General features: G+C 44.5%; 1 protein-coding gene across 1 annotated transcript in view; it reads left to right on the top strand.

The window, feature by feature from the left end:
• The window catches only part of RHBDL1 (rhomboid like 1), a 56,188-nt gene that overhangs the window by 27,525 nt on the left and 4,346 nt on the right, over positions 1 to 24,317 (top strand). The window contains exons 2-5 of the mRNA XM_077274242.1: positions 5,371 to 5,529; positions 6,893 to 7,117; positions 11,228 to 11,376; positions 20,725 to 20,837. Coding sequence (XP_077130357.1) covers positions 5,371 to 5,529; positions 6,893 to 7,117; positions 11,228 to 11,376; positions 20,725 to 20,837 — 646 coding nt within the window. The remainder of the gene's footprint in view (positions 1 to 5,370; positions 5,530 to 6,892; positions 7,118 to 11,227; positions 11,377 to 20,724; positions 20,838 to 24,317) is intronic.

The raw sequence follows: 24,317 nt of genomic DNA, 5'->3' as shown, positions 1-24,317 counted from the left end.
ATGATACATCCATTTCACGGGTTCTTTTGGTGCTAGAATTTAGCAAAAGGCGCGGTAGCGAAGCTCTATTAAAGCACGTTATGTATCTGTCATATTTCTATCATACACTGGTGTCGCATTATAGCTTCTTTAATATCTTCCCCCACATACACCAAGCACATGGGTTTTTAGACAAATACATTCTACACACTCCTGCCTTTGAGAAGGGCAGAGTCCCACACTGGAGTTTCAAGTTACACAGTGTATCTGCCATAGGGCTTTGTTTGTTGTATTCAGGGGGCAGGGAGATGCCTGCAGGGTGTCTGTGCTCAGCTTTAAGGGATGTAGCAGAGCTCAGCGTGCATGATCATAGACAGCCAAATACCTCATATTCCTGACACTACACCACAGAGGACACATCCTTTATATACTACACCACAAGGGACACATCTTCTTTATACTACACCGCACGGGACACATCCTCTATATACTGCACCGCACGGGACACATCCTCTACATACCGCACCACACGGGACACATCCTCTATATACCACACCACACGGGACACATCCTCTATATACTACACCACACGGGACACATCCTCTATATACTGCATCACACGGGACACATCCTCTATATACTGCATCACACGGGACACATCCTCTATATACTGCATCACACGGGACACATCCTCTATATACTGCATCACACGGGACACATCCTCTATATACTACATCACACGGGACACATCGTCTATACACTACATCACACGGGACACATCCTCTGTATACAACATCACACGGGACACATCCTCTATATACTACACCACACGGGACACCTCCTCTATATACTACACCACACATCCACTATATACTACATCACACAGGACACATCCTCTATATACTGCATCACACGGGACACATTCTCTACATACTATACCACACGGGACACATCGTCTATATACTACATCACACGGGACACATCCTCTATATACTACACCACACGGGACACATCCTCTATATACTACACCACACGGGACATATCCTCTATATACTGCACCACACAGGACACATGTTCGGAGGTATGATGATAAAGGATAATTTTTTGCCTCGTCTTTTATTATTTCTTTTATTGTGTTCACTAAAGGGGTTAACTAGTGGGACAGTTTTATAGGTCGGGGCATTTCGGACGCCACGCTTCCAAATATTTGTATTTTTTTTTTCATAAATATATTGTACCCATTAATAAATATTTGTATTATTATTTTGTGGTTTTTTTTTTTTTTACTTTTTTACTTAGTCCCACTGTGGGGCTTTCAATTTCTGCAGTCTGATCGCTGTTATAAAGCATTGCAATGCTTCTGCAATGATACATCCATTTCACGGGTTCTTTTGGTGCTAGAATTTAGCAAAAGGCGCAGTAGCGAAGCTCTATTAAAGCACGTTATGTATCTGTCATATTTCTATCATACACTGGTGTCGCATTATAGCTTCTTTAATATCTTCCCCCACATACACCAAGCACATGGGTTTTTAGACAAATACATTCTACACACTCCTGCCTTTGAGAAGGACAGAGTCCCACACTGGAGTTTCAAGTTACACAGTGTATCTGCCATAGGGCTTTGTTTGTTGTATTCAGGGGGCAGGGAGATGCCTGCAGGGTGTCTGTGCTCAGCTTTAAGGGATGTAGCAGAGCTCAGCGTGCATGATCATAGACAGCCAAATACCTCATATTCCTGACACTACACCACAGAGGACACATCCTTTATATACTACACCACAAGGGACACATCTTCTTTATACTACACCGCACGGGACACATCCTCTATATACTGCACCGCACGGGACACATCCTCTACATACCGCACCACACGGGACACATCCTCTATATACTACACCACACGAGACACATCCTCTATATACTGCATCACACGGGACACATCCTCTATATACTGCATCACACGGGACACATCCTCTATATACTGCATCACACGGGACACATCCTCTATATACTGCATCACACGGGACACATCCTCTATATACTGCATCACACGGGACACATCCTCTATATACTGCATCACACGGGACACATCCTCTATATACTGCATCACACGGGACACATCCTCTATATACTGCATCACACGGGACACATCCTCTATATACTACATCACACGGGACACATCCTCTATATACTACACCACACGGGACACATCCTCTATATACTACACCACACAGGGCACATCCTCTATATACTGCACCACACATCCTCTATATACTACACCACACGGGACATATCCTCTATATACTACACCACACGGGACACATCCTCTATATACTGCACCACACGGGACACATCCTCTATATACTGCATCACACGGGACACATCCTCTATATACTGCATCACACGGGACACATCCTCTATATACTACATCACACGGGACACATCCTCTATATACTACATCACACGGGACACATCCTCTGTATACTACATCACACAGGACACATCCTCTATATACTACACCACACGGGACACATCCTCTATATACTACACCACACGGGACACATCCTCTATATACTACATCACACGGGACGCATCGTCTATATACATCACACGGGACACATCCTCTATATACTACACCACACGGGACACATTCTCTACATACTATACCACACGGGACACATCGTCTATATACTACATCACACGGGACACCTCCTCTATATACTACACCACACGGGACACCTCCTCTATATACTGCACCACACGGGACACATTCTCTATATACTACACCACACGGGACACATCCTCTATATACTGCACCACACGGGACACATCCTCTATATACTACACCACACGGGACACATCCTCTATATACTACACCACACGGGACACATCCTCTATATACTGCATCACACGGGACACATCCTCTATATACTACATCACACGGGACGCATCGTCTATATACATCACACGGGACACATCCTCTATATACTACACCACACGGGACACATTCTCTACATACTATACCACACGGGACACATCGTCTATATACTACATCACACGGGACACATCCTCTATATACTACACCACACGGGACACATCCTCTATATACTACACCACACAGGACACAGCCTCTATATACTGCACCACACGGGACACATCCTCTATATACTACACCACACGGGACACATCCTCTATATACTACACCACACGGGACACATCCTCTATATACTACACCACACAGGACACATCCTCTATATACTACACCACACGGGACACATCCTCTATATACTACACCACACGGGACACATCCTCTATATACTGCATCACACGGGACACATCCTCTATATACTACATCACACGGGACGCATCGTCTATATACATCACACAGGACACATCCTCTATATACTACACCACACGGGACACATTCTCTACATACTATACCACACGGGACACATCGTCTATATACTACATCACACGGGACACATCCTCTATATACTACACCACACGGGACACATCCTCTATATACTACACCACACGGGACACATCCTCTATATACTACACCACACGGGACACCTCCTCTATATACTGCACCACACAGGACACATCCTCTATATACTACACCACACGGGACACCTCCTCTATATATACACCACACGGGACACCTCCTCTATATACTGCACCACACGGGACACATTCTCTATATACTACACCACACGGGACATATCCTCTATATACTGCACCACACGAGACACATCCTCTATATACTGCACCACACGGGACACATCCTCTATATACTACACCACACGGGACACATCCTCTATATACTACACCACACGGGGCATATCCTCTATATACTGCACCACACAGGACACATGTTCGGAGGTATGATGATAAAGGATAATTTTTTGCCTCGTCTTTTATTATTTCTTTTACTGTGTTCACTAAAGGGGTTAACTAGTGGGACAGTTTTATAGGTCGGGGCATTTCAGACGCCACGCTTCCAAATATTTGTATTTTTTTTTCATAAATATATTGTACCCATTAATAAATATTTGTATTATTATTTTGTGTTTTTTTTTTTTTTTACTTTTTTACTTAGTCCCACTATGGGGCTTTCAATTTCTGCAGTCTGATCGCTCTTATAAAGCATTGCAATGCTTCTGCAATGATACATCCAAGGTTGTGAAGAGGTTAATTTATCAACAGATTTATTAATCTCCGGAGAATAAATCACGGTGGTAGAAAAGGAACCAAAACGAGGATGTAATCCATGATTACAGAAAAAGTTAGAAGTTTTAATGGATTCTTGATATTTATTATTAATAGCAAATTCAGCTAATGATAGATGTTCCACTCAGACTGGTTGATGATGAAACACATAACACCGAAGATATTGCTCGAGTGTTTGATTAGTACATTCTGTCTGACCGTTGGACTTTAGGTGGTAGGCAGAAGAAAAAGACAACTCAATATTTATTTTTTTTACAGATCCAAAATCTGGAAGTGAACTGGGTCCCCTGGTTGGAAACAACTTAAGGTTTCAGAGTAGACAAAATGACAGTTTACTAAACCTGTCAGCCACCACCCAGATAACAGTCTTCTCTTCTGAGGGTGGGAGGTCAGTAACAAAGTCCATGGAGAAAGGGGTCCAAGAACTCCTAGGAGCAGGTAGAGGCTGTAGAAAACCAGTAGGACAGGATAGGGGCGTCTTGGCTTGAGCACATATTTCTGACAGACCTTAACTATGGTTGGCCACCAAAAGTTCCTGGTTACCAGTCGATGGTATTGTTAATACCAGGGTGACCTGCAAGCATAGAATCATGAAACCCGTGAAGAATACATAGGCGAAACTGGGGAAGAACAAATAGCTTTTGGGTAGGAGTAGTGTCAGGGGCTAACTCTTGGGATCTACGGATCTTTTCTCCAAGATCTAAGAAACATAAGACACAACTATACCATCAGCTAGAATAGGAACTGGAACAGTGGGGAGAGTTGGTCAGTTTTCATGTCTTTAGTACCAGGTCTGAATATCACAAATTCACAATACTGTATCTGGCAGCTTCCAGCAGTAAGCTGGAAGATAAGTAGGGTGTGGTGTTCTTCATTTGGCTGGAGCAAGGAGCTGATAACTCCAGCTGCACAGAACCCATTCTGTCAGACTTGGACGGCACTGCAGGTCCCAACCGCCCTATTCAAAATGTCTGGATAGAGCCTGCGTCGTCCAGAACTTTTGGTTCCAACATCTCTTCTATTACCAGCGCTGTCCATATAATGAATACGGCAGCGCTTGTTGACATTGCAGGAACTGGTCCTGGTGGCGATGTGACAACAGTATGTTTCATGGCATTGAGTGGATGTTATATCAGCTGCTTTCTTGTTTTTTTTCAGCTTGACCCAGATAACACAGGTTTTGTATGTGCCGAAACCTTTGCCGCTCTGGTAAATAACAATGAGCTGCCCCTGGACCCCGCTAAGTTGGAGATGTTATTTGCTCTGTCACAGGGCAATGAAGAGGGGCAAATCTGCTACCCGCAGCTCGTGGACCTGGTGAGCAATGCAATATCCCTTTCACAAAAATCTTCTATAACTTTGAAGTATATCTTGTGTTAAAATCTCTAATCGTTTTCCAGATTTCTGCTTGCTGTCAGTTTTCCTTACCTTCGTATTACTGGTAGTTCTGAAATAAGAGAATTACCGTATTTCGCGGACTATAAGACGCACCGGACCATAAGACGCACCCCAAATTTGGGGTGAAAATTGCAGAAAAAAAGATTTTTTATAAGATGGGGGTCCGTCTTATTATCCGAATTTACAGTATCTTACCTGTGGGCTGGTGGTGGCAGAGCAGGGTCACAGGAGGCATGGTGTCGGCAGAGGTGGGGTGAGGCGGTACGGCGTACACCTGAGCAGGGTCCCTTCCTGCTTAGGTTGGCGACGCCACGGCCTGGTGTCCATGGGAGGGTGGCAGCAGTGGTTACCGGCAGAGGTGTTGGGATGAGGAGGCACAGTGAGAGGTATGGCGTGAGAGGGGTCCCTTTCCCCGGTGAGGTGATGCAGCAGCCCGGTAATGCAGCAGAGCCGGGTGAATCCTGTTGTTACCGTGGTGGCAGAGGTGTGGAGACGAGGAGGCGCAGTGAGCGGGGTCCCTTTCCCTGGTGAGGTGATGCAGCAGCCCCGGTAATGCAGCAGAGCCGGGTGAATCCTGTTGTTACCGCGGTGGCAGAGGTGTGGAGATGAGGAGGCGCAGTGAGCGGGGTCCCTTTCCCCAGTGAGGTGATGCAGCAGCCCCGGTAATGCAGCAGGGCCGGGTGAATCCTGTTGTTATCGGTGCGCGCGGCCATCTTCCTGAGGCCGCGCGTTCGCAGATGGAGCTCTGCTGCCCGGGGCTTCAGGAAAATGGCCGCCGCGATCCCCATCTGCGCACGCGCGGCATCCCGCGGCCATTTTCCTGAAGCCCCGGGCAGCAGAGCTCCATCTGCGAACGCGCGGCCTCAGGAAGATGGCCGCGCGCACCGATAACAACAGGATTCACCCGGCTCTGCTGCATTACCGGGGCTGCTGCATCACCTCACCGGGGAAAGGGACCCCGCTCACTGCGCCTCCTCATCTCCACACCTCTGCCGCCGCACCTCTGCCACCGCACCTCTGCCGCCACGGTCCACGGTAAGCCTGCATTGCGAATATAAGACGCACCCCCCATTTCCCCCCCTTTTTTTGGGGGGAAAAAGTGCGTCTTATATGCCAAAAAATACGGTATTTACTGTCTTAAATTGTGAGAAGATTAGTAACCTGCTTGGTGGTGGTTTCCATGAGACGCCAAGGGAATGGATTAGGGAATGAATGCATAATAGATAACATCTGAAAATTATCAATGGCTTTCTGACATGGAAACGATACTGTGACTCCACAGATAAGCAGCAAGAGGTCCAGTAGTTTCCGCAGAGCCATTACCAGCGGCCAGAGAGCTCTCCCTCGCGATGTGCTGCTGGATCAAGCTGGGCTGGGCGTCTATAAAAGATTTGTACGTTATGTGGCATATGAGATCCTGCCCGGGGAGATGGAGAGGCGGTGGTACTTCTACCAGCATCGCCCATGTCCACCACCTGTATTCATGGCAGCCGTGACTTTGACACAGGCAAGTATTCACTAGGAACAGGTGTAGATGGTAAATGTGTCTGCTTCCTAACATAACCTTTTCTCTATCTCTCAATGTATGTATCACTCTCATATCTATCTACACTCATCCACACTGGAATTACAATTCCAAGAAGTTCTTGAATTGTGGAAATCTCTGTACGGAGACATTACTGATCTGGAAAGAAATATTCAAAACATCTGGAATTCTTCAGTTTGGAGTAGGAGCCACGTGCAGAAATCCTGGCACTTTCAGCCTCGGCTGCTATCACTGAGGTCTTTTATCTTTGCCTGAGGAAGGTTCTGCCGCTGCATGCATTTGGACAAATCATCAAGATCAGCTGCTGGCAGCTCCTGTGTAATCACCGACAAATAATGTCTCAGATGTGCTTAATGGGAGACAAGTCTGGAGAGGCTGCAGCCATGGGAGCATGTTCAAGCCACCGCAGGCTGCTCACAGCCACGACTGGTTCCAGCAACAAATCAATGTAACGTTGAGTTCTTAGTGTACCTGGAAATAAGACTAGAGGGGTCCGGCTACTGTACATTGTCACCCCACACCAGAATCCCAGGAACTGGACCGATGTGACATTCCCTAGTGAAGGCCTCTTCATGGTGTTGTCCATGTGGTCTTCAGACCAATCTTTGGCTATCATTACATCCAAGGCAAAAACGTAACTGGTCACTGAGAGACTTCCAATCCAGCCTCTGGCCTTCATTAGGAGACCACATAGGCAACTCCATGAAGAGGCTTTCCTTATAGATTGTCATACTGGTCCTACTCCCGGGATTATGGTGTATAGTGGCATAACATCCTGTAATCATTGATTACACAGGAGCTGCCAGCAGCGGATCCTGATGATTTGCACAAGTGCATTCAGCTGAACCTTCCTCAGACGGCCATTAATAACCTCACTGATAGCAACTGAGGCTGGAAGTGCAGTGTGTCACTCATACTCCAGACTGCAAAAATTCAGATGTTTTGAAAATGTGGTTTCCAACCGGTTAATAACAGGTCTATCCATCCTGTGATTTGCATCATTCCACGATGATCAAGTCTATCTCATATACAGTACTGTGCAAAAGTCTAAAGAAGCTGTGGAAAAACTGCAAAGTAAGAAGCTTTCATTTATACAAGTGTTAATTGTAACTTGTTAATAGATAAAAAATAAACTAAGTGAATGAATAAAAGAGAAATGTAAATTCTCTGTCGCCTCCATCATCAGTATCTGGTGAGCGCCCATCACCTCCATCATCAAAATCTAGTGACCTCCTGTCTCCTCCATCATCAGTATCTGATGACCGCCCGTCATCTTCATCATCAGCACCTGGTGACCGCTTGTTGCCTCCCTCATCAGTATCTGGTGAGCGGCTGTGGTCTCCATCATCAGTATCTGGTGAGCGGCTGTGGTCTCCATCATCAGTATCTGGTGAGCGGCTGTTGTCTCCATCATCAGTATCTGATGACCGCCCATTATCTCCATCATCAGTATCTGGTGACCGCCCATTGTCTCCATCATCAGTATCTGGTGACCGCCCATTGTCTCCATCATCAATATCTGGTGAGCGCCCGTTGTCTCCATCATCAGAATCTGGTGACCGCTTGTTGCCTCCCTCATCAGTATCTGGTGAACGGCTTTTGTCTCCATCATCAGTATCTGGTGACCGCCCATTGTCTCCATCATCAGTATCTGGTGACCGGCCATTGTCTCTAATATCAGTATCTGGTGACCGCCCATTGTCTCCATCATCAGTATCTGGTGACCGGCCATTGTCTCTAATATCAGTATCTGGTGACCGCCCATTGTCTCCATCGTCAGTATCTGGTGACCGCCCATTGTCTCCATCATCAGTATCTGGTGACCGCCCATTGTCTCCATCATCAATATCTGGTGAGCGCTCGTTGTCTCCATCATCAGAATCTGGTGACCGCTTGTTGCCTCCCTCATCAGTATCTGGTGAACGGCTGTTGTCTCCATCATCAGCATCTGGTGACCGCCCATTGTCTCCATCATCAGTATCTGGTGACCGGCCATTGTCTCTAATATCAGTATCTGGTGACCGCCCATTGTCTCCATCATCAGTATCTGGTGACCGCCCATTGTCTCCATCATCAGTATCTGGTGAGCGCCCATTGTCTCTATCATCAGTTTCTGGTGAGCGTCCGTTGTCTCCATCATCATTATCTGGTGAGCTCCTGTTGTCTCCATCATCAGTATCTGGTGAGCGCCTGTTGTCTCCATCATCAGCATCTGGTGACCGCCCGTTGTCTCCATCATCAGTATCTGGTGAGCACCTGTTGTCTCCATCATCAGCATCTGGTGACCGCCCGTTGTCTCCATCATCAGCATCTGGTGAGCGCCCGTTGTCTCCATCATCAGTAACTGGTGAGCGCCTGTTGTCTCCATCATCAGCATCTGGTGACCGCCCGTTGTCTCCATCATCAGTATCTGGTGAGCACCTGTTGTCTCCATCATCAGCATCTGGTGACCGCCCGTTGTCTCCATCATCAGTATCTGGTGACCGCCCGTTGTCTCCATCATCAGTATCTGGTGACCGCCCGTCACCTCCATCATCAGTATCTGGTGACCGCTCCTTGTCTCCATCATCAGTAGGTGGGGACTGCCTGTCGCCTTCATCATCAGTAGCTGGTGACCTCCCGTCGCCATCATCATCAGTAGCTGATGACCACCCATCACCTACATCATCATTATCTGGTGAATGCCCGTTGCCTCCATTATCAGAATCTAGTGACAGCCAGTCACCTCCATCACTTCTGCTCGTCTCTTGTACTCAGGTTATGGAGGATCTCGGCAGGAGGTTCTATTAAACATCTTGGAGAGCTGACCCCAGATCTTCTGTGTTTGAGGCTTATGCGGATCCTTCTGTCTCAAGTGATCCCAGATAGACGGGATGATGTAAGATCAGGGCTCTGTGGGCCGGATCGTCACCTCCAGGACTCCTCGTTCTTCTTTACACTGAAGATCGCTCTTAATGACATTTTGCCCTATTCATCATTTGTGATTTATTGATGTCACTTTTTTTTTTCACTTAATATTCGCTGATGTTTTTTTGAGACAGTTTCTTCAAAATGACACACGGTCCATGAATTTAGTGCAAAAAAACCCCAAAAGCTCTTTATTTTTATCTTTAGCAGGTTTTTACGACTTTTCACCTCCAAAAGTCACAAATCCATTAAAAAGTAGCAAAAACGTGCCACAATTGAAAACTCCTTCAGAAACCTTACTCCAAGGCAGAGACTGAAGATGTTCCCCCTCCAAAAAAGGCGACATTTGATGGAAGTCATATTTCCAGAATCTGTCCAAAACATCCGGATAATAAAAGTTGTTGAGGAAAAAAATAAAATAAAAGACTTAAAAAAGAAAAACTGAAAAAGTGGCACATAATGTGTAGAGAATAATGGGGTCAAAGACTAAAGCTGTTGGAAAGGAGAAAATTACGCCAATAAATTGGAGAAACAGCAATGATGGGTTGGGGGGCCATTAGTTGGATGTTGTCCGGCTGCGGAATCAGACGCCTCCCTGATGTATCACATGATGGAGAAGTATTGGCCTCATTTTCTCGGCCACAATTCTTCCATGAAGATGACTTCTAGCCAGACATCTCCGAACAGTAGATGGGTGTAGCTGGGTTCCATCGGTTGCTGCTAGCTCCGAGCCATTGCTGGATATCTGCCGATTTAGAAGACAAGTAACACGATGTGTCTCATCTGCTGCCAATTTCATGGCGTTCTAAATGCGGAAAAATCCAGGAAGATACTTACCCATCATATAATACCATCCGGGAGGCATCCGATTGTCACCAAATTTATTCTGCAGCCCGACAACGACCCCCAACATCCTTCCAATGTCATTAAGAACGAGGAGTCCTGGGGGTGATGATCTGGTCTCAGAGCGCTGGGCTCACATCATCCAGTCTGGGGTCATAAGAAGATCTGGGGTCAGTTCTCCAAGATGTTTGGAACCTCCTCCTGACAGCAGGGCTTTGTTTAGTAGTTGAATGAGAGCGCAGCATCCTGCCCGGCTACCTAAGTGGTTAATAGTCCACTGGCCTTCTTCTGCTGTTCTTAGGCCTGTCTCATCCACTCTAGATCATCGTGTTCCTGTGTTACGGCATCAAATTGAACAAGTGGGTGTTACAGACGTACCACCCTGAGTACATGAAGAGCCCCCTGGTATACCACCCGGGACATCGAGCCAGAGCCTGGCGCTTCCTCACGTATATGTTCATGCACGTTGGGTAAGTGCCGCCCTCAGCTGACTCCATAAGGGTGCTTTGGGGTAGGCGGTGTTAGAAAAAGCGACAACTACAGCTCTACTTATGATATATGTACAGAGAGGTTGTCAGAAGACATAAAATGGGACAGGTTTAACAGGCAGGGATATCCAAAATGGCACCCTTACAGACCGCCTTTCAGCTCCATAACCTAAAGTGATGCAGCCATCATTGTGGGAGTGTTGTGACCCAACGTGTCATTGGCAGCTATCGTGCTTGTTGACGGTTTCCATAAAGCACTAGGAGGAGGTTAAAATAACCGATAATGCAGATAATATAGGTTAGCCGTTTTTGTTTTTTTTTACTTCTTTGGCGTCACGGTGCAGTATTTTCTCCGCCACAATCTCTGTTCCTCTCCTGCGGGTTTTACTGAAGGATGGAGATTTCGTGAGGCAAATCTGCTCGGAGATACGGGAGATATTTTTTCATGTAATTTCCATGGTAACCAGGTACTTGAGATCGTACGAAGAGGACTCTATAGATGTTTTTGAAGGATCCTGGTGCATTAAACCTCAATCCTCGTCTAGAAGAAAAAAAAAACAAGTCGCTTCCGCTATAAATCAGGCAGAAAACAAAAAGACATATCGTAATTGGTGGAAAATCTGCACAACAGATTTCCTACTTTTAATTTTTTTGCAGTCACCTAAAAAAACCATTTGAGGTCCCTTAAAGGAGTGCAGTCACATTTAGGCTAAGCTCCGCCCCGTTTGTTATATGGAGGGGGGTGTAAATACTTTTGCGGCACTGATGTAATATCACTAGAAGGCTTCGGGATGAAGAGGGGAACTTATTTGGACCTTGCACAAGAGGATCTGTCAGAAGTTGCCTGCTTGTTGACGGTTTCTAGTACTGGATATGGACCGTAAGTCTACTTCTCAGCCAAAACCTGATGGACAAACAGAGGAATGGTTTAGGGTGGTTGAGAGGTTAACGAGACCAGCGTCAGATCCTGTGACTGATTTGCCGTTTAGGAGTCCGGGAAAGCCAGGTGACAACCTCACGGCAGCGGTAATGGAGGCCGTATGCAGCCTATATGGCGGTGAAACGTTTCCCTGTGTAGTACGTTAATTCCCATTTCTCCACGCTCCCTCACCTCCATCAGTCTTCTGCTTTATTGAACCACCCAGGGCCTTGTTCTGTGCATTGATCCCAAGGCCGTAGTGGTGGTTGCCATGGTAACACTAGAGCATAACTGTGACATCCTAATTATAGGACTCGTAATGGTTCATCCTCATCTCAGGAGGGGCGAGAAATGTGTGAGCAGCCACTGCGAGGTCTTCATATAGCAGTAGTATTATTATTAGTGTAGGCCGGTGGAGCTTGTACGGACCTGAAGCCTCTACCACATCCATCAGCCCCAGCTCCTGAGCACAGTCTTCAGCCTGCCGGGACCTCCTTGACCACTACATTGTGCACCACTAGGCGGCGCTCTGGAACTTCCTGGTGTTATTTTCACGTCATTTCCTATATAAGTTGCAGTGGACAGCGGAATGCAGATCTGACTTTAAAGGGGAGCTCACACCAGCAGTGTTAACACACCGCCAAACGATCTTTTTATCATGCGACGTGTTTCTGACAAGCACCGAACGGTCACGTTAATGATCCCTTTTGTGAACGGGGCCATAAATGACCGACTTGTACATAGTAAGTGTATGGGCCTGTACTTTCCACCCTGATTTTACTCTGTTTATACACTGAATTAGTCACCATGCTGCTGTTGACAGATCTTGTTGTTTTACTTTCTAGCTCGTGTGAACGTATATAGCTCATCACAGCTATACAAGCTACCGAAATTGGGAATTTGTGTGCTAAAGGGACATTGCCATCATAGTAAAATGACTGGCGGTATCACAACTCGGTTGTCAGGTGACCCGGGGCTAATACCCTGTCCCTAATAATAGGGGGCGCCCTATTCCTCGGGATACTTCTGAAGGTGAAGATGTCGGGGCCTCCACCCTTGCTTTATCGCCTGAATCAGCCCTCTGTCCGTTCCTTTCTCCCACCCAGGGAAGAGGGGAGCAACCGTGCACTGCAGAACACCAACCAAACGAACAAGGCACTTGAAAATACCAGGCATATAAATATTCACTCACATATAATAGAGGAATGCACAGGGAGTGGAGGATGGGGGAAAAAAACAAAGTAAGAGGAGGGAAGGGAATTATCACACTTCGAAACCACGCAACAGTCACAGATAATTCCACCAAACACCTCTCCTCCAAGCCATGCAGCATAAGCTAGCTCTGACAATGTATTTCAGTCAGGACCTAGATTATATAGGGGATAGGAGTGGCTAACCGAGCTCAGCTGAGAGCCCAGAGTCTTCAACATGACCAATTAAATAAAATTAACACCTTTAAAAAAAAAAAAAAAAGGTGAAGTGCTTCTTTTCAGCGCAGGAGTAGGAGCAATCAGACGCTGCGGTCTTCTGGCTTCTCTCTGTTGCGGTAACACCGAGACAGGCGGTCTGAGGTCCGAATTTCAAACTGATCCAAAAGATGAAAGGACTGCAGTGGTGAGCGAGCACTGCAGCTTCTTTACTGTTTTTCCTTCTCCACAACCCTCTGTGCAGAGATTTCTGCTAAATTACATCCCTGCACAGCTGGAAATTCAAGAGGCAAAAAAATATAGTTCTTACCGATAACGGTATTTCTCTGAGCCCATGACGCCACCACGGAGAGAGGGGATCCGCCCACCAAGGACAGGAAACCTACAGATAAAAAGGCGGTACCTCTCTCCTGCATCAGTTGTTTACTAGAGAACGATGGGAGACTATGGAACAGCTTATTAGTTTCAATATTACTTAACTTAATTGAGATACCGCGTGACCTATTATAAAATAAACTATGGCACTATATTAACGTGCACACCCATGAGTGAAGGGAGGGAATGTACGGGTGCCGTCATGGGCTCAGAGAAATACCGTTATCGGTAAGAACTATATTTTTCTCTGTCGCCCATGACGGCACCACGGAGAGAATTGCAGAGATTTGTACATTCAGGGAGGGACCACCGCTTCCAGAGCCCTTTACCAAAAGTAAGGTCCGAAGAGGAGATAAGGTCCAATCTATAGTGCCTATAGAATGTGGAAGGTGATGACCAAGTAGCAGCTCTACATATCTGGTCAATAGAAGCTCCGGCCTTCTCCGCCCAAGAAGCTGCCACTGCTCTCGTTGAGCGAGCCTTGACCTCCCCGGAAATAGACATTCCACTTGATGAGTATGATAGGCTGATAGCATCTGTGATCCATCTCGCCAGAGTAGCTTTGGAGGCTTTTTTCCCCTTCCAGGGATCCTGAAAGCACACAAAAAGAGAGGCATCCTCCCTACTCTCTCTGGTGGCTTCTAAGTACTACATGAAGCATCTCCTGACATCTATTGTATGCAATGATTCCTCCTCCCTATTTTTAGGGTTAAGACAAAAGGAGGGGAGAGATATCTCTTGAGTTCTGTGGAACCGGGATGCCACCTTCGGGAGGTATACTGGATCTATTTTGAGAGTAACACTATCCCCTAAAAACCGTGTATGAGGAGGGTTAGAAGATAGTGCCTGTATGTCGCTTATTCTACGAGCAGATGAGAGGGCGATGAGCAGGGATGTTTTGAGGGATAGGAGTTTTAATGGGATATTCTCTAAGGGTTTGAAGGGCAGTTTAGACAGGGTTTTAAGGACCAAAAATAAATCCCATTGAAGGGAACTTTTACTGGAAGTGGCCTCGAACTACCTGCTGCCCTGATGAATCTGGGAACCCACCGAATCATAAAGTGATGTTTTAAGGGACAGATTCCCAGAGAAGCCTCTGACCGGGGTTCAAAAGGAGGTTTGGATAGGGATATAAGATCCAAGTTTAAATTCCCAGGAGGAGTAAACCGAGAGGGGATGGGTCTAGACCTGGCCAATGCTTTGATGAACCTGGATATCCCCGATACCCAGCCGGGTCGTAATTTTACATGGCCCTTAAAGCCAAGACTTGAACTTTTAAAGGATTTGTGGCTAGCCCCTGTTCCAATTCCTTGCAGAAACTCTAAGACAGCTGTTATTGGAAACTCCCTCTTCTAACTTGGAACCTGAAAGGAAGTTCCTCCAGGTTTCCCCCCCCCCAGCAGTTTGGTGGTTCCTATATGGTCTTCTCCACTCCTGGAAACATTCACAATCAATATTATGGCTAATATTCTGAGGAGATGCACCAGAGAAGTCTGGGTGACCAGCCTTTTGACCATTTCCACATATTAGGGCTCAGAGTACTGGCCCCCGACCACCTGCTCTATATTTCCATGAGGAGGGGACTTGGAGAAGCAACATGTGCCTGTTCAGACTGGATTACCCAGTCATGCACCGCGGCGTCTGCTTGCGTCATAAGGGCGCGCTCTCACCCCGCGCGTGCCACTAGCCTCCGGTCCTGGACTGCGTGAAGATCAAACCAATAACCGTTAGTACATGGATAATGGCAGAGCATTAGGATGTACACACATTACTCATCCAGAAGATCACGTCTATTCCGAATCCTTAGGTGTCTAAACCCCAAACAAGGGTTGGATATTATTGCAACCAAGGAATACACAATCCGGCAGGTAATATTTCCTAACATTACCAGAGTTGGCCTCTCATTAGAAACGCTGAAAGGGAAACGTGGATCATCACTCCTATTTTACTGACATTACACATATATACATATCCTAAAAGGCAAGCTTGTCAGTGTTATCAGCCATGGAGGGAGTAGCCATACTCTATGGCTAGAGAAAAACAGGATTCTTCCCACCAGAGAGGTGCTGATTCGCCACAAGGTGCCAAAGGCAGACATGCCGTCCCTGGTAACCATAGTACAATAGACGAGAATCTGTCTACTGGATGTTAATCAAGGAAACCAGCCTGATTGTCACATGTGGAATTGGTAAGGATTTTTTCCTTCCACCTCTTGGTATTTTCTGCTCCCAGGACAGTAGTATGTCCCTTTATAGGTTGAGAAAAACTGTTCCATACGGAAGAACTGCTAATTTACTCAGCCAATTCAAGCAGAGCTGCTTGCTCAGCTAAGCCCTGTTGTAAAGAATGAATCAACAGAAGTTGGAACTGAGTACAAAACCACTAGGACTCTAAGTCAGAATTGGGGCCCAAGACAAAAATGTGAAATGGTAGACACACGATATACCTTGTGCGTGGCTGCATAACCTAAATCAGAAGGTCTAACCCAGAGCCAAAAAAGAAAACAACAAGCCCGAAGAACTAGAAAGCACAGAGGTACTATGATACTAATGTTACCTCCTGAGATACAGGGGCACTGAAGCAAAAAGATGCCCGTAAGCACACATTTTGATGCATGGAGGGGCTATTGATGCAATGTGAAGCAAAAAAACACAATGAAGCACCACGATGCAATATGATGCAATACAATGCATAAAGGCAATATGAAGCACTAAGATGCGACATGATGCAACATGATGCACCGAGGCACTGTGAACTATACTGGGCAGCACGGTAGCGCAGTGGTCAGTACAGCAGCCCTACAGCGCCTGAGTCCCGGGCTCAAACCCCACCAAGGACAACATCCGCAAAGAGCCTGCATGCTCTCTCCGTGTCTGCGTGGGCCTCTGGGCCCTCCAGCCTCCTCCCACATTCCAAAGACTCACCGACAGGGAATCCAGATCGTGAGCCCCACCGGGGACAGCGCCAACAATGTCTGCAAACTGCAAGGCGCTGCGGAACATGCCAGTGCCATACAAAAACAAAGAGCATCATTATTATTATCTATTATGATGCACAGAGGCAATATGAAACACTATAATACAACATGAAGCACGGAGGCACTATGATGCAATATGATTCACAGAGGCACTCAATATGATGCATAGAGGCACTAAGATGCAACATGATGCACAGAGGCACTCAATATGATGCATAAAAGCACAATGATGCAATATGAAGCAGAGGTACTCAATATGATGCATAAAGGCACTATAATGCAACATGCTGCACAGCGGCACTCAATATGATGCATGGAGGCACTGATGCAACATGAAGCACAGATGCACTCAATATGATGCATAAAGGCACTATGATGCAACATGATGCACAGAGGCTCTCAATATGATACGTAGAGGCACAATAATGCAATATGAAGCACAGAGGCACTCAGTATGATGCATAGATGCATTATGATTCAATATGATACCCAGAGGCACTCAGTATGATGCATAGAGGCACCATGATGCAATACAACGCGCAGAGGCACTCACTACGATGCCTAGAGGTACTATGATGCAACATGATACATAGAGGCATGCAATATAATGCATAAAGCACTATGATGCAATATGATACACAGAGACATGCCACATAATGCATAGAGGCACCATGCTGCAACATGATGCACAGAGGCACGCAACATAAGGCATAGAGGCACCATGATGTAATATGATACGTAGAGGCATGTAATATAATGCATAGAAGCACTATGATGCGACATGATACAGAGACATGCGACATAATGCATAGAAGCAATATGATACACAGACACGCAATATAATGCAAAGAGGTACCATGACACACAGGGGCACTCGGTAAGATGCATAAAAGCTCTAAGATGCAATATGACACACAGAGGCACTCAATACGATGCATAGAGGAACCATGATGCAACGTGTTGCACTCAATATAATGCATAAAAGTGCCATATGATGTTCAGCCACACACAATAATAAAGCATAGAGCTACAGTCATGCTTGAAAACCGGCCCATAGTTACAAGCAAAAGAGCAATCTCTCAGAGATACGGATAAGCCTCCACTTTGAATAGTATATCTCATTTGTCAGACTGACCCCACCCGAAGGAGCTAACTAATGAGTCGCAGCTGAAGGGCAGTCTTCATGGAGGCAAAGTGCTCCATTAACACTATATGTCCTCCCAAGGCATAGAGTAGTTAAGTTGCAAAGAAAAGTGAGACACCTGTTTATCAGATCCAAGAAAAGTGAAATCCATGCATCCAAAGGTCACTTTGAAGTCTAATCATAAGGCTCTGCGCAGACAAGACATGCAACTAACTTAAGCCAAATCATGAGATGTAGCCTGGACATATGGCCTTATTATAGCCTAGAGGTCCAAGGTCTGGCTGTGTATATGTGAAAACATACCTCACATATGAAGCTCTAGCACAGCTTTGTACAAAGGCATGAGCTATCAACAGAACATTCCACCATGCACTTACCTGTGCTGGCTCCATACCTGCTAAAAAACAGGGGGAGCTGGTGACGCCAAGAGCCCAAAATGAGGGGAAGCGGCGTCCCATCAGGAGTGCTGCAATGATTCTCTCTCCCACGAGGTCCAGGCCTGGCAACTGAAGTAGGCTCAGCTCCGGTGTTTCCCTGGAGAAGATTCTGGAAGATGCAGCATGCAGCTTTTTTTTTTTTTTTTTTTTCCTCCCCTGCACACTGGGGCCCCGGCTTTTGCAGATTGCAGGCTTACGCTTCAGGGGGGAGAGCGCCACTCTCCCCGTAACCACAGAGGGACCCCCCTGTATGTTTATCGCTGCTGCGGCATCTTTTTTTTTTTTTTTTTTGTGGCTAGTGCTGCGGTTTGCGGTGCGGCCTGCTTCAAGATGGTGCCGCACATGACCCGCTGCCTACCGGAGCTCCCGGTCTCTTTGCAGCCTGCCCTAACGCGCGGTCCCTGCACGCCGGTCGGCTATGCAGTGTGCAGGCTGACGCTTCCAAAGGGAGAGCCGCGCCGCTCCTCCCGCAACCACAGAGGGACCCCCCTGGATGTTGCCGCTGCTGCATCTTACCTAGGGAGGTGACCGCGAACTCCATGTCACCTCCCCCGCACACCCTAAAGGCTCACTAGCCCCAGCGGTGGCGCTTCGGGTGACCACACCAGCCGAGGCAGAGGGACCCCAGCTGCCTGAGTCGGACTGATTGGCCCCGGAATCCCACGACGATCTTCCTTCTGGTAAGTCTGTAGGTCTCCCATCAAGGACAGGAAACCAACTGATGCAGGAGAGAGGTACCGCCTTTTTATCTGTAGGTTTCCTGTCCTTGGTGGGCGGATCCCCTCTCTCCGTGGTGCCGTCATGGGCGACAGAGAAAGTTAGTAGTCCGTGGCAGCCAGACCCCAGCCCGGCAAACTGTTTCCACCTGTCGACATCTCTGATATTTCCTCTGATTAGCAGCCCTGACGCTGCTTCATGTGTGTGTCACACTGGGCCGACTAATTAGAAGAGACTTGGAGATAAAAGCCGGTTCGCAGCGCTCTGGTCCAGTGGCCACGGACTACGAACTTAGGCCCTGCAAATATTTTGTGCTTCTAGACAGTGAAAATTTGGAAGGGGGATCAGGGCCAATTTAATTGAAACCTTCATTTTCAGAATGCAGGGTGTCACAGAGGTCGGACCTCAAGGCTGAAAATGTTTCCATCCTGAGATATTTTAGTCCAAATATACAAAAACAAACAAACAATCGATGGGAGCTTGCTGACAGTTTCCATGAACAGTTTTATTAACTAGCACTCAACACTGAAGTGGATTTTACATTGCTGTAATTACTAACAGTGGGTTATGGGATATTTCTCTGCCGCCATCGAAGGTGGAAGCGATTTTTTAACATATTGTGCTTAATGCAAATAGAGGCGGATTATTTCAGAAATACGACCACTTGCCAAAGCGAATAGATATTTCTGAAGGAACTGCGGCGACGATGGCTCCGGGCGCTCAGCCAGGAAATACGACTTTACTCTCACACTTAGAGACGACGCCAGGAGTCATTTTTAATGGTGCACGCAATAACAAAACTCCTGAACCTGAAAAGGCTTCACTCAGCAAAGCCCCCGCCGCCGCTCACAGGGGATCAGACAAGAGCACGTAGAGGCTTAATAGAGGCTTCCGTGACCGAGGGTGAAATCACTGAGTCGCAGCTTCATATTCGTGCTCGGTGTTTACTTGGTTAGGTTTTTTGTTAAAGAAATGGCGCACTAATCAGACGATGGATCAGCGAGTCACAGAGAAATCTAGAATATTTTCTACAGAGGCAAAGGAAAGAAATGCAGAGGAGGAGAATGGGGAGAAGGTAGAACATGATGGCAGCAGACAATTCCAATGAAGAAGACGGATATTTAGAAAGTGACTGCTATGCAAGTGGATGTGGGGTAGAAGTGACAACCACTCTCGCCACCGGTATCAGATCAGAGTAGTCAGACTTTCTGTCCATTTCATGATTACTATAAAGGAGAATGAATGTGGCTGAAAACAAAAGCACTAATGAATTTACTAATTACTGACATCACCTTGATCCGCTCTACAATTGACCCTTTATTTGACATTTCCAGCTTGGAGCAGCTCGGCTTTAACACCCTCCTCCAGCTAATGATTGGCGTGCCGCTAGAGATGGTTCACGGGGTGCTGAGGATCAGCTTCCTGTACCTGGCCGGGGTGCTGGCGGGTGAGTCCATCATGTTACCAGCTACAGAAATAAAACGTTTAATCTGAGACAAAAATTAGTGTTCATTGTAACCTCAAATCAAGGGAAGCGACAACTGTTCTATGCACATTTCTGTCTCACAGGCACAGTTGTCACTTTTCAAGAGATTCAACTATTGCTCGACAAAACCGTGAAAAATATCTCTACTGTACTAACCGTAATAATACTGCCCCCCATGTACAATAATATAACTACTATAATACTGTCCCCATGTACAATAATATAACTACAATAATACTGCTCCTATGTACAAGAATATAACTACTATAATACTGCTCCTATGTACAAGAATATAACTACTATAATACTGCCCCTATGTACAAGAATATAACTACTATAATACTGCTCCTATGTACAAGAATATAACTACTATAATACTGCCCCTATGTGCAAGAATATAACTACTATAATACTGCTCCTATGTACAAGAATATAACTACTATAATACAGCCCCCTATGTACAAGAATATAACTACTATAATACTGCCCCCTATGTACAAGAATATAACTACTATAATACTGCTCCAATGTACAAGAATATAACTACTATAATACAGCCCCCATGTACAATAATATAACTACTATACTGCTCCTATATACAAGAATATAACTACTATAATACTGCCCCTATGTACAAGAATATAACTACTATAATACTGCCCCTATGTACAAGAATATAACTACTATAATACTGCCCCCTATGTACAAGAATATATCTACTATAATACTGTCCCTATGTACAAGAATATAACTACTATAATACTGCCCCTATGTACAAGAATATAACTATATAATACTGCTCCTATGTACAAGAATATAACTACTATAATACTGCTCCCTATGTACAAGAATATAACTACTATAATACTGCCCCTATGTACGAGAATATAACTACTATAATGCTGCTCCTATGTACAAGAATATAACTACTATAATACTGCCCCTATGTACAAGAATATAACTACTATAATACTGCCCCCTATGTACAAGAATATAACTACTATAATGCTGCCCCTATGTACAAGAATATAACTACTATAATACTGCCCCTATGTACAAGAATATAACTACTATAATACTGCCCCTATGTACAAGAATATAACTACTATAATACTGCCCCCTATGTACAAGAATATAACTACTATAATACTGCTCCTATGTACAAGAATATAACTACTATAATACTGCCCCTATGTACAAGAATATAACTACTATAATACTGCCCCTATGTACAAGAATATAACTATAATACTGCCCCTCTGTACAAGAATATAACTACTATAATGCTGCCCCTATGTACAAGAATATAACTACTATAATACTGCCCCCTATGTACGAGAATATAACTACTATAATACTGCCCTTATGTACAAGAATATAACTACTATAATACTGCTCCTATGTACAAGAATATAACTACTATAACACTGCCCCTTATATACAAGAATATAACTACTATAATACTGCCCCTTATATACAAGAATAACTACTATAATACTGCCCCCTATGTACGAGAATATAACTACTATAATACTGCCTCCTATGTACAAGAATATAACTACTATAATACTGCTCCTATGTACAAGAATATAACTACTATAATACTGCTCCTATATACAAGAATATAACTACTATAATACTGCTCCTATGTACAAGAATATAACTACTATAATGCTGCCCCTATGTACAAGAATATAACTACTATAATACTGCCCCTATGTACAAGAATATAACTATAATACTGCCCCTCTGTACAAGAATATAACTACTATAATACTGCTCCTATGTACAAGAATATAACTACTATAATACTGCTCCTATATACAAGAATATAACTACTATAATACTGCTCTTATGTACAGGAATATAACTACTATAATACTGCCCCGTGTACAAGAATATAACTACTATAATACTGCTCCTATATACAAGAATATAACTACTATAATACTGCCCCTATGTACAAGAATATAACTATAATACTGCCCCTCTGTACAAGAATATAACTACTATAATACTGCTCCTATGTACAAGAATATCACTACTATAATACTGCCCCCTATGTACAAGAATATAACTACTATAATGCTGCCCCTATGTACAAGAATATAACTACTATAATACTGCTCCTATGTACAAGAATATAACTACTATAATACTGCCCCTTATTTACAAGAATATAACTACTATAATACTGCTCCTATGTACAAGAATATAACTACTATAATACTGCTCCTATGTACAAGAATATCACTACTATAATACTACTCCTATGTACAAGAATATAACTATAATACTGCCCCTATGTACAAGAATATAACTACTATAATACTGCTCCTATATACAAGAATATAACTACTATAATACTGCTCCCTATGTACAAGAATATAACTACTATAATACTGCTCCCTATGTACAAGAATATAACTACTATAATACTGCCCCCTATGTACAAGAATATAACTATAATACTGCCCCTCTGTACAAGAATATAACTACTATAATGCTGCCCCTATGTACAAGAATATAACTACTATAATACTGCTCTTATGTACAAGAATATAACTACTATAATACTGCTCCCTATGTACAAGAATATAACTACTATAATACTGCCCCTATGTACAAGAATATAACTATAATACTGCCCCTATGTACAAGAATATAACTACTATAATGCTGCCCTTATGTACAAGAATATAACTACTATAATACTGCTCCTATGTACAAGAATATAACTACTATAATACTGCCCCCTATGTACAAGAATATAACTACCATAATACTGCCCCTATGTACAAGAATATAACTACTATAATACTGCTCCTATGTACAATATAACTATTATAATACTGCCCCTTATATACAAGAATATAACTACTATAATTCTGCTATGTACAAGAATATAACTACTATAATACTGCTCCTATGTACAAGAATATAACTACTATAATACTGCTTCTATGTACGAGAATATAACTACTATAATACTGCCCCTATGTACAAGAATATAACTACTATAATACTGCTCCTATGTACAAGAATATAACTACTGTAATACTGCCCCTATGTACAAGAATATAACTACTATAATACTGCTCCTATGTACAGGAATATAACTACTATAATACTGCTCCTATGTACAAGAATATAACTACTATAATACTGCCCCTATGTACAAGAATATAACTACTATAATACTGCTCCTATGTACAAGAATATAACTACTATAATACTGCTCCTATGTACAGGAATATAACTACTATAATACTGCTCCTATGTACAAGAATATAACTACTATAATACTGCCCCTATGTACAAGAATATAACTACTATAATACTGCCCCTATGTACAAGAATATAACTACTATAATACTGCTCCTATGTACAAGAATATAACTACTATAATACTGCTCCTATGTACAAGAATATCACTACTAT

This window comes from Ranitomeya variabilis, chromosome 7 (assembly GCF_051348905.1).
Source record: "Ranitomeya variabilis isolate aRanVar5 chromosome 7, aRanVar5.hap1, whole genome shotgun sequence".
NCBI classification, from domain to species: domain Eukaryota; kingdom Metazoa; phylum Chordata; class Amphibia; order Anura; family Dendrobatidae; genus Ranitomeya; species Ranitomeya variabilis.
The sequence above is the reverse complement of the archived record's forward strand: the minus strand, read 5'-3'. Positions and strand labels throughout refer to the sequence as shown.